We start from the raw sequence: 11,558 nt of genomic DNA, 5'->3' as shown, positions 1-11,558 counted from the left end.
GGGGGGGGGGGGGGGGGGTGGGGGGGGGGGGGGGGGGGGGGGGGGGGGGGCTAAGAGTTAAATCAGCTAACGGGTGTTTTGGTGTTCTGCGGTACACGTTATCGGGGAGGAGTCATTAGTCTTGTCCTGATGGAGTGAACAAACTGTACCCAGATCCGATTACCGCTTTGGCAGCTGTGAAGTCTGTGCTCACATGACATTTTCAGACGTCATCCTGAAGAAGCCCGTGTTTACAAAGGCTAGAGTGCTTCTTCTAGAGGATTAGAAGTAAGTCCCGTGTCTAAACGGGAAACGTACAAGTATTCCTCCCAGGAACATGCTGTGTCTTGCTGTCATGTAAACAACATTCAGCACAAACACATATGTACACTTAGGAGAACTGGCCAGTAGTAGCATGATGATTGCAAAGGAATATAGTACAGAAGTCTGTGGCAAGACAGCGATTTGTACTTGTATCTTGAAACTTCTTAAACAAGACTTTTATTTTGGATTTGTTCATAGGCTCATCTAATGGATGTGAGAGAACTTCTTTTGCCTTTTTGCGACAAGAACTTCCTGTGAGGTTTGCAAACATACTGAGAGAAATTGATCTTCTTCCTGATAAATTATTAGGCGTTCCGTCAGTACAATTAGTAAAAAGCTGGTAAGTAAGAACTACTTGAATTCAGCCTGTAAAATAACATAGCTTTGACAACTTGGTTGTCATAGACTTTTCTGACTAGTAGAAGACAATAACAAAATACAGTAGAAATGCAGATCCTTCATCAAAGCTGAACTGCAAGCTGTTATACACTGTCCTTTTCTAGCATACTAAAATTACATTGAAAAACAACATGGTTATGTTGGGGTTTTTTTAAACTAACGGTTTGAAATAGCTGGTAGAGCAAATCTCACTTCTTACTCTTTAAGAAGGGAGAGAAGAAAATGTGTTCTGTTTTCACGTAGCATTACAGACCCTTAGAGTGACACAAATATGGGAAAGCAGGATATGTACTTGCTTGGGTCTCTCACTGATGGAATTACTAATAGAGCTTCCGTTCCATAGCATATTGCCTTGGCTGGTGCAGCGAGTGTTTGGAATTCACTTAACAGAATCTCTGCAGTTGACACAGTGGTTGAATCTGATTTAACCTTGCTTTACTGGTGCAGTTGCAGCATTTGCAAGGATGGCTGACATAAAGGGCAAAGGTATTAGAGTGAGATCCAGAAACTGTTCTTAATCTAGCAAACAGTTGTGCCTTTGCAATGTGCGTCAAGGCTGTCGGATGTTAGCACAAGAGGCTCAAGTACTTAGCTTGCGCCAAAGCTGATCAGATTTGGAAAAATTTTGCTTAGATGGCTTCCTGATCAGTATTATCATTAGGATCTACTTTTGAAACACTTCTCAAGAATTGTAAGGGGATCCTACGTACCTAAAGTGAGGGTTTAGATTCCTTTCTGCGTGGCAAGCACAAGAAAAGACTTTTAAAACTTCTAGGGTTCAGGCAGTCAAGAAGCGTCCATCTGTGATTCCATACTTGGATGGAGCTTTGATACTTCAAAGATACTTCAAACTTCTAGCTGACTTGTTAAGAGAAATGATACGGACAAGACAAAATATTTTTCCTGTTCCTAGACTAATAAAAATCAAATGAATAGCATATATTTCTTGCATTCTTTTTCAATAGGTACATCCAAAGCCTAATGGAGCTGGTTGAGTTCCATCAGAAAAGCCCAGATGACCAAAAAGTCTTATCTGAGTAAGCTTTTCATTTGTTTCTTTGAACTTTTGATCTCGCATTCCACTTCTCACAATGTAGTCAGTTTAGAATGACAGTTGTCATGAGCTGAATTTGATAATCTAGCATTGAAGTGCTGTGCATAGAGCAAGTGGTTTAGATCTCTGATCATGCTTAGCAATATTCCAAATAAATATGACCCGTTGCAGCTCAGTTTCAAGGGCATACTGCCCCTTGAACTGTCATGACAGAGAAATATCAACAAAAATTATCTGTGATGTCACATCCCTGCTTCTTTCCAAGATGTCAGCTAGGGGTCTTTTTCCCTTCCTCACATTCTCCTCTGCTCAAACTATTATGAATGGGTAAACAGGCAGTGAATTTGACATGGCTAATGATTACACCTTTTGTATTAAAAATATCAAACTCTTCTGGTTTAGGTCAGTGAGGAATTACTTTTAAAAGAATGAAAAAAATAGACTGTATTTTAATATTAAGGTTGTTTAAGCACTATCTGTGCTGCTGCTGGATTAGATAATGACATTGTACAAAGCTTGCCTCCATGTAGTCTTAGAATAATGTTCTAAGAAGATCTCTTTTTGACCTAGCTTTATAGATACATTAATTAGAGTCCGAAACAGACATCATGATGTGGTTCCTACAATGGCACAAGGAGTAATTGAATACAAAGACACTTTTAAAGTAGATCCTGTCTCCAATCAAAACATTCAGTATTTTTTGGATCGTTTTTACATGAGCCGTATTTCCACCCGGATGATAATGAACCAACACAGTAAGTAGAAATTTTTACCTGAGGAAAAACTTCAACCTAATGAGAAACATGTTAACGTAAAAATTTCTTAAAACTGTTGGAGATGTGCCTCAGATGATTTTGTGTGACACTGAAAAGTTAGAAACTGAATGTATGACTGACGAAAGTAATGGGAAAACTTGTTTTCTAGACTACAGACTAATTGTAATAAGTCTTGTGTGGAATATGTAGGCATCTCATTCCTTACATCTGAAGAGCCTTTATATGTTGAACTACAGAAAAGCCAACATAGTTTGCTGGCAGTAGACAGCCTTTTTAACTTGCAAAAGGCATAAACAACACTCAGTATTTTATGTGATTATATGCTGTCATCACACTGTATTAGTCTAAATTTAAGGCTTTTTTTTATAATACAGTATTTGGGATTAAATATAGTGTTGTTTTCATCTCAAACAGCCCTTCTTTTTGATGATAAATCTGGCTCAGGGCACCCAAGGCACATTGGAAGTATTGATCCTTGCTGTGATGTTGTTGAAGTAGTGAATGGTATGTATTCTCAGATTTAATGTTTCTCTTCATGATCAGTATTTATATCTGATTGCAAGCAATTTGGGTAACCAACATGTGTTGTATAGGATGCTGACTGTTTTTTATTGAAATAGCTGAAAGCAGTCTGTCAAAACATGAGCTTTCATAGGACAGAATTTAAAGTACAAAGTAGCAGTAAAAAAATATGTTGGACTAAGGCCTAGCAAGTGACAGATGAGGTAGGAGTTAAAGTTGTCTGTGGTGTTGAGATTGGCCTTACCTACTGGTAGATAATATGCATCTGTTTTACAGAATTACCAAATTGTACTGAAGATTTACCCATGCTGCTGTAATTGCCTATTTAATCTCAGTTTTTAATCCACACAGTGGATGCAATGTTATCATTCCTTTGAAACACAGGCTTAAGAGTCTGTAACACCTTAGCAGCTAATGCAGTTAAAAATCATATTTTGCCATGCATTAGAATGAATTTCTAGTGCTTGACATTACATTTCACATATTTTATTTAAATAAATATTTCAGATGCTTTTGAAAGTTCCAAGATGTTGTGTGATCAGTATTACTTAACATCTCCAGAACTGAAACTTAATCAAGTGAATGGTAAGATGAGAGCCTTTATATCTATTTTTCAATTGGTAGCCAAACTGCTGCTTTTACTGAATCAAAAGGCTGCCATTTCTGTAGCCATAATGGTACAATACCAGTTGATCTGTCTTGGGCTAGTTCCTCTTCATTTTCTGTTATAAGCACCTCATTTAATCTCCTGTGTTAGAACTCAAATGTCACTGTATCTTAAACACTGGATTTCCTGAGGTAATATTTATGAATTTGAGAGAAGTAAGACTAACGTGTACGTAAAGTAACATGGTAAGTTGCTAGAGAGGAGCTCTGTATCTGGGGTGAGGAAGTGGGGCTGACTGAGAAACACTGATTCTGGTCCAAGCTGCCTGCATGTGTCTGATCTCAGGCAATCTGCTTAACCTCTAAAATCCTTTACTTATAAAATGGAATTAATACTTAATTTTTTTTCAGTTTATTTGAAAATAAACCGTTATTAAGCAAGTGGTAATTACAATCTAAACACTGTTATGAGTGCATAAAGTTGTTTGCTCATTTGGGGGGAAAAAGCCAAAACTGAGGCTTGATTTATTTTCTTGTTTGTTCTGGCATACAACTTGCTTATTGTAAAATTTGGATACAATACAGAAAAATTCCATCACCCTCTTAAATCTTGCTTGTCTCTTTCAATTCCTCTAGGAAAACTTCCAGGAGAGCCAATTAACATCGTATACGTTCCATCTCATCTTTTTCACATGCTTTTTGAGCTCTTTAAGGTATGTCAGTATAAGCTGTTTCTTCCCTTAGTAGTCTGAGCTGGAGCGTCAATATTTAAAATCTCTAGCTAGATCTGAATGAAGTAAAGCTTTGCATAGGACAGTGAGATTTCTAAAATGTTCATATTTGGGGAAATAGCTTTGGCAGCTGGGAAAGGAATGATTGCAGTTCGTAGGAGAGTATTTGGACACTTCCGTGTGGTGGTAAATGGGACAGGGTAAGGGAGAGAGAGAGTAGAAGTAGGACATGGGGTTGTGACCACTGCTAGCCTTCTGCTTTTAGGGATTACATCTGTAATGCAGGTTTGCCCTGGTGCCTTTTCTGTGCAGTGGGTGATACATCTTGAAGTAGTGAACGGTGCTGAACTAATGTGCTGCCAACATGGGGTGCAGAATTCTGGCAGCCTTTAGCAACTGCTGAGCTCTGTTCTTCTCCAGAAACCTGGTGACTCTTAAGGGAGTTGGGTATTTAATTTACATTGTCTGAGTTACATGTTGGGCAAGAACAGTGTAATCTTTCAAGCATAGAAGAGTCTTGGCTATGCGTAGTCATTTTTAGGTGTGAGACCACCTCTGCTCCTGTTACACTAAATTGCTAAGTGTGTTCCTTGGAAGCTAGGCACTGATAGGAATGGAGGGTAACTGTGCTCAGCCTCTGCATAACAGGGGTATGATTTTAAGTGCCTAGATCCAACACTTTCTGATAATGGTAACCTTCATTTCCATAGAATTCGATGAGGGCAACTGTTGAATTCCAAGAAAACAGTCCTTCTCTTCATCCAATTCAAGTGACAGTTGTTCTAGGACAAGAAGACCTGGCAATTAAGGTATTTTGTTGGCCTACTACAATATGGGCTTAATGTAATCTTTATGATTGCATATGCTGCAGCAAATTCTATTAAAAGAACTTGCAGTCTCTGACAACAGATCAAAGATACTATGCATAAGCCTTTTGTTGATAGCCTCCATTTAGCACAATTATTTAACTGAAAAATAATATGTTGCAAAACAAATGTTTGCATGTATTACATTACAATGTTGGAAGGGATTGTTCAAATAAGAGCATTTTAAATACCATTCTTAGTACGTGATTGTACTTAACTTTATTCTCTCTTAAATCAGATCTCGGACAGAGGAGGTGGTGTTCCAGTAAGGAAAATTGAGCAGCTGTTTAGCTACATGTATTCCACAGCACCAATGCCAAGGATGGATGATGCTCGAAATACCCCTCTTGTAAGATATTTCAATACTTGTGTTACTAATAAGGTTGCTGTAAGTGTTGGACAGATTGGTAGGTTAATAAATTATAAAGCGCTATGTCCGCCCTACTGCTTTTTGGGGTATGCAAAGATTGAGCCTTGTAAATAAATATGAATTAACACTTTCTGAAACAGATTTTTAATATCTAGCTTAGTGGACAAAAATAGGCTTTTAAAGGTATAAATTAAGAAGAACATTCCACCCTGAATCTAACCCTGTTTTTCTTATACTCAAATGACAGTAATTTACTTGGTCTTCATTCACACTCAGTCCTCAAACTTATAAATTATGCTATCTTTATGTAGGCAAGCACAACTGGAATAGGCTTAGACTGTTGTTGTTTATCTACCAGTAGCAAATTCCTTTTACTAATCAAGCTGTACTAGCAAAAACAAGGCAGGGAAAGTACAGAAATGTAATGTGTAAAAGTAAGACGTGTATATAAACCCTCCCTCTTCTGTGGAGATTGATTTTTTTTGGTTTTTTTTTTTTTTTTTTTATTTTTTTTTATTTTTTTTTTTCTTTCTTGTGGTTCTGGGGGTTTTTTTAATGGTCAGTTTCAATATTCTGTATGAAACTGATCGGAGATTTCCATTTTCTCTTAAGAGATGGGTAAATGCAAAGGACTTTCTAACAGTTTAAAATCTCTGAACACTTTCCAGCTATTTAAGTCATAAGAGCTAGTAAAAACTAAATTAATTTTGTCTTGTACTTTAATTTTAGGCTGGCTTTGGGTATGGCTTGCCAATTTCACGTCTGTATGCTAAATACTTTCAAGGAGATCTAAATCTCTACTCTGTATGTGGTTATGGAACAGATGCTATTATCTACTTGAAGGTATGTATTTTGGTTTGGTTAAATAAAAGATAGTGTTGATAACTACCATTAATGCTGTGAAGTAACTACTCAGTATCATTTTAAGATAAACAAATTCTCTGCTCATGAGTAGAAAAGTTCTCATTTTTATTAAGAAACGCCAGTAAGATTTGTAACTGGTATCTAGAATTAAAAAGGTCACTTGGCTTTAAGTAGTCTACTTGAATAGCTACTAGTGAGAGCCCCATTAGTTTTTAGATGGTATTAAGATTTATTATCTACTGGTTCATGGAATACAAAGTACTGGGAGAAAGTGGAGTAACAGCAAGGTGTGAGCAACTGATCAGGTTTCTTTACTGTTGTTTCTTAACTCTGACAACCAGAAAGTCTGTATAAACTAATCCTTAAAGAGTCTAGCACCTGGTCTTGTTCAACATCTGCTATATAGCCCATATGTGGGATTCAGATATCAGGAGTCTTGAATACCTGGCATGTAAAATGCACTGCTATTTTAATAAATAATCTGGAAAAAAGGACTAGATACTCTTTTCTACTTTTTGCTCTTACTCATGGGAAAAACTTGCTTTGAATTTCTTCTAGTAAACCAAAACCATAGTTCCAAGCGCACCGAAGCACAACCAGAGAAGCAGTACAAAAGGAAGAGATGGTTAAGCTATATACATGTTGCATTTCTATTTAACAATTTCCCAATAGAATATGAAATTTTTTTAGCTGCAAAACACAGAAGCAGGAAAGAAATATATTTTAAAGTTTCTCTGGAATTTTGTAAATGAAAGTTCTTTTCCACGGCTTCCAGGACTATCTAGAAAACAGGTTACAGAGTAACTCTTAAGGCCTATAAAAATGTGTAAATATGATTTGATGTTACTGCATTTGTCCTGAGAAATTATCCAAAGCAAACATAGATACTGAAGCACATAAATGACTGCATCTATTGTAACATTTGTGTAAATAACTTTGCTCTGTAGTGTCACTGGCTTAACACTTGAAACATACTGCATGAATTTTTGCAAAGTGGCATTATTAAGAGGTAGAAACGAAGTAACTTTTTTCCTTCTTGCTTTTTTTTTTTTTTTTTTTTTTTTTTTTTTTTAGGCCCTATCGACAGAATCAATAGAAAAACTCCCAGTTTTTAACAAATCGGCTTCCAAGCATTACCAAGCTACCTCAGAGGCGGATGACTGGTGTGTCCCAAGTAAAGGCCCAAAGAATGTATCAAAGCAGAGTGCAGCTCTCTGAAGAGAAGTTGGTATCCAGGCACCTGAGGGGATCAAGCTGGCTTCTCAAAGACTAGCGTTTGGAAGTATTCGTCTACCTCCAAACAAACAAATTCTTCAGTTTCAGGTCTGGCAGAAGAGAAAGAAGATAGGGATGTTAAAGCCTGGGCTGTATGCACTGAATGTGAAATCTTGCTGTGGACTTCAGGATGAGGAAAATAGGAGCACATACGTCTTTAAAGAAGAGATGTGTATAGAGGAAAATCAGACTTTTTTTTTTCTTATGATCAAAGACTTGATGTGGTAGAGGTGTGCAATTTTTGAGTCCTGTTTAATGCTTGAATACTGATAAATGTCAGTTATGCTGGTGTATGTTCTTCTCCTAGAATAGTTATCAGCAGTTCATCTTACTACAGAACTTCTCAGGTAGGTAGATAGATAACACTTGTACTTTAAAGCTGCATTTATAACATTTGGAAAAGATCCACTTAACATGGCAGTCTTGTAGCAAGATACAAACAGCATTCAGATACAGCCTGACTGAGAGGGAGGGAGCCCTGGGAGGTAGGGAGAAAGTGTTTTCTGTATATAAGGAAGTCCCGTTTTAAAAAAAACTGTATTCCAGTAATAATTCTTACGTGATGCCTTGCTCTGTGAGTTTCATTGCTAGATTTTTTTATGTTAAGCTGTTCATGGAAAAACTAGCCAAGTGAGGCTCCTATGCATAAGGTAACTAAGAAGGAAATTGGGATATTTTAGAAAGCTACTGCAAAGAAATGGAAAGCTACTTGGTTATAGCAGCTGTAAGGTTAGGCTACATCTAGCCTACATCCCTGCACTCCAGAAAGCATGTGCCAAGTAAGTAGGTTAGGATTTTCCAAGAACTGAAGTCAGACATGCAAGTTGAACAGAAAGGTTTTGGTGATCTGTATTATGTAAGCATGATGTGGGAAACAACAGCATGTTTAAAACATGGTCTTGTGATTCCTTTTTGTCATGCTGTTAGAAGATCAGTGGCTCAGTACACTAAACCAAAATCTGCCTATCGTCTTTGTCAAATTTGTATTGGACCACACTAGCTCGAAGAGGTACATGGAGATTGTACACCTTGAAAGCTGTGATGAGCACTGAAGGTCTATTTGAAAGGTTTTCAGGAAGAGTGGCATTGGAACTAGAATTTTATTCTAAGAACTATTCATTGCAATGGGAAGGGCTTAGGAAGTGAGCAGTTACAAAATATGAACAGCACTGAAAACTGTAGAATAACTTTTATGAACAGCAAAATAATGGGGAATTGCCACAGGAACAGTGCCAGTGGGAGAGAGCTGTTGGGAAAATACTCCATTCTCAATAACCTTCTTCCCTTCCCATCTTCTTTGTGCATTTTCCCCCTTGTAAGCAAGGTAAACTTAACGACAGAATAGAAGTTAAACTATTGGACGTTGCCAAACTGGCCAGTCAGTGTTCATCAGGGCTGTATAATATGACTTGAATTTTTTTTTTACTAATTAGCATATTATCTTAAGTGTATTTGATCCTTTGCAAGAAGTTGCGAGTACAGTATTAAAGCATCCTGCTCAGTCATATGACAGTTTTCTAAAATAGATTCGTATTTGTTGGACAGAAAGCCACTCTGTACTCTACAGTGAATAACAAGTATTTTTTTAATAGGAACAAGAGAAAGCTGGAACTACCTTTGTGTTCTAAAGTCCTCTTGGGACAGATTTCTCAATCAAAAATAGTATTCTGATATGCTTCATTTCTTTTAAAAACTAAATTTAGAAGTATTGGTGATAACTACGGAGCATAATGACTTCAGTACTATATCAAGGCTGTTTTTATCCCAGTGAATAAACTGCAGTCACCAAAGGTCACCAGATCATGTATCTGAGCTCAGCTCAGTGAATGAAACGGATACCAAAAATGAAATATCTTTGTCTGGAATATACAAGTATGGAAAAGCTGCCTTCACTGCCATAATATACTTGAGTATTTGTTGATTTTGTATTGAATATGATGTCACAAAAACATACCTAGGTAGTCATTGTTGTCAAGTAGACACAAATTATACCTCTGTGCACCCGGTAATGCTTTAACATGAGTTATGATCTCATGGTATACTGTACATCTTAACATAGCTGCAGCTATTCCCGGTAGGAGCTGTAACTTCTATCTCAAAGCAGCTGAAGCACACGGGTGCTCTAAACACGTCTGTAATGTTGCTTGCAGAGAAAAGCTGCAGAACACATTCACGATGTGGACAGAGGTGTGTATAGCACTTGAGGAACCCACGTGGAACCTCTGTAGTATTAAAAATTACTTAAGGGCTATCCATCTAGATAGTACAGTACCTTTTTTCAGCATTTACTGAATTTTTACTCCTGAAAGGAGAGCTGTAGTTTTAAGCCTTTTACTTGGATGTAGATGTTGAAATAATTTTATAATAAAATCTTCCAAATGGTTGTCTAGTATCTTCATTTTCTTCTAAGAAGTCTAGTGTAAGCAAGGGCCTTCTTTATTTTAAGTCTTATCAAATGGAGTTGAGCAAAGCAATTTTCACGCTGTGTCAAATAGATGAAGCAGGGGAGAGAAACATTGAAACAAGGGTCTGCTTATGCTTGATGTTGCATCTGCTGAGAGTTTACATGGTGCCTAAAATCAGTGCACCACCTCACGCATCACCTTACTCCTTCTAATTAGGATAGCATTCATCTTCAGAGATGAGAACTGAGAATCCTTCATCAGTGCACATTCTACCCTCCAAAATACCTATTTTTTTGTTCAGCTGTAAAGAATGTGAAAATTCACCATCAGTTTCAGTTTTACATAAAAAAAGACATCCATCATCAAGTCTATAACAAATAACTTTCTCCACAGGCTAAACAAAAGCCTCTCTTCCAGCTCTGAAGCAATGGGACAACTGGCTTTATTTAATAGTTGGTTTGTAAAAGAAGGGTAGTTATCAGACAGAACAGACTGTGCCATGATGAAACAGTCCTGTACAACTGGTGCTTTAGCAGACTTGCGTTTGCCTGGGAATGTCCTGCATCTCCCTTAATTTTAAGAAGATAGAGTAACGGCAAAAATGTGTGTAGGTACTTTACCTGAAAGACGAGAGGTGAAAAACAGCCAGACCCTGGCCTGGGTGTCTGGCAGTAAATCTACAAGTGGCAGCCTTTTGTGCTGAGTTTCCCGTTCTTAACAATGTTTTTTCACCTGTAATGCCAGTGAAGCAGATCAGGTGGTGTAAACTTCAAGCATTTTGCAATTACAGAAATGTACCACCCTGACATATATCAGTATGTCAGGTGTGTTGGGAGAAACAACCCAGAACTAAAAGTACAGCAGGGACTTTAATAAGCTACTGCAGAAAACAAAACAAAACCAACAACAAAAACACCCATTGTGTTTTCTTTTCCCCATCCACCTTTACTGCCTTGCAGTCCCCAGAGACAGGACTAGCACATTTCCCCTCAGGTTTTTCCAAGCAGAATTACATATACGTGCATTCTATACCTCACCCATGGCAGGCTCTGGAGCCTGCACGTGGGAGCCAGGCATGCTGTGGATGCGGCAGGAACATACCTGGCCTGCTGTGCGGCCCCGTGTAGAGCACGTGGCCCCAGCAGGCAATGCGGTCTCCCCGCAGCACGCTGCTCGCAGGCCATCAGTTCCAGCCAAGCTCCTGCAGTCCAGAAGGTGCCAGAAGTTGAATTTTTTTTTTTCCTTCCCCCACACAAACCCGGTGAGTGACAGAGGCCACGCACCCGGCTCCTGATTCAGCAAAGCACCGGAGGTACGGGACTGGCTTGCTTCTAGCATGTCAGAGGTTCACTGACATCAGCAAGTTTACTCACGGCTAAAAGGCATT

At 38.1% G+C, this 11,558-nt stretch overlaps 1 protein-coding gene across 1 annotated transcript; it reads left to right on the top strand.

The window, feature by feature from the left end:
• Positions 1-394: 394 nt before the first annotated feature.
• On the top strand, positions 395-10,149 carry PDK4 (pyruvate dehydrogenase kinase 4). The gene is given in 11 exon segments (XM_009286343.1): positions 395-492; positions 494-643; positions 1,668-1,739; positions 2,327-2,511; positions 2,947-3,036; positions 3,562-3,639; positions 4,297-4,373; positions 5,102-5,200; positions 5,496-5,606; positions 6,357-6,470; positions 7,566-10,149. Coding segments are annotated over 11 exon segments (1,218 nt in total). The 3' UTR covers positions 7,710-10,149.
• The last annotated feature ends 1,409 nt before the right edge of the window (positions 10,150-11,558 follow it).

The sequence above is a fragment of the Aptenodytes forsteri genome, unplaced genomic scaffold, assembly GCF_000699145.1.
Source record: "Aptenodytes forsteri isolate BGI_AS27 unplaced genomic scaffold, ASM69914v1 Scaffold55, whole genome shotgun sequence".
In the NCBI taxonomy this organism is placed as follows: Eukaryota; Metazoa; Chordata; class Aves; order Sphenisciformes; family Spheniscidae; genus Aptenodytes; species Aptenodytes forsteri.
This window is presented reverse-complemented; position numbering and strand designations above follow the sequence as displayed.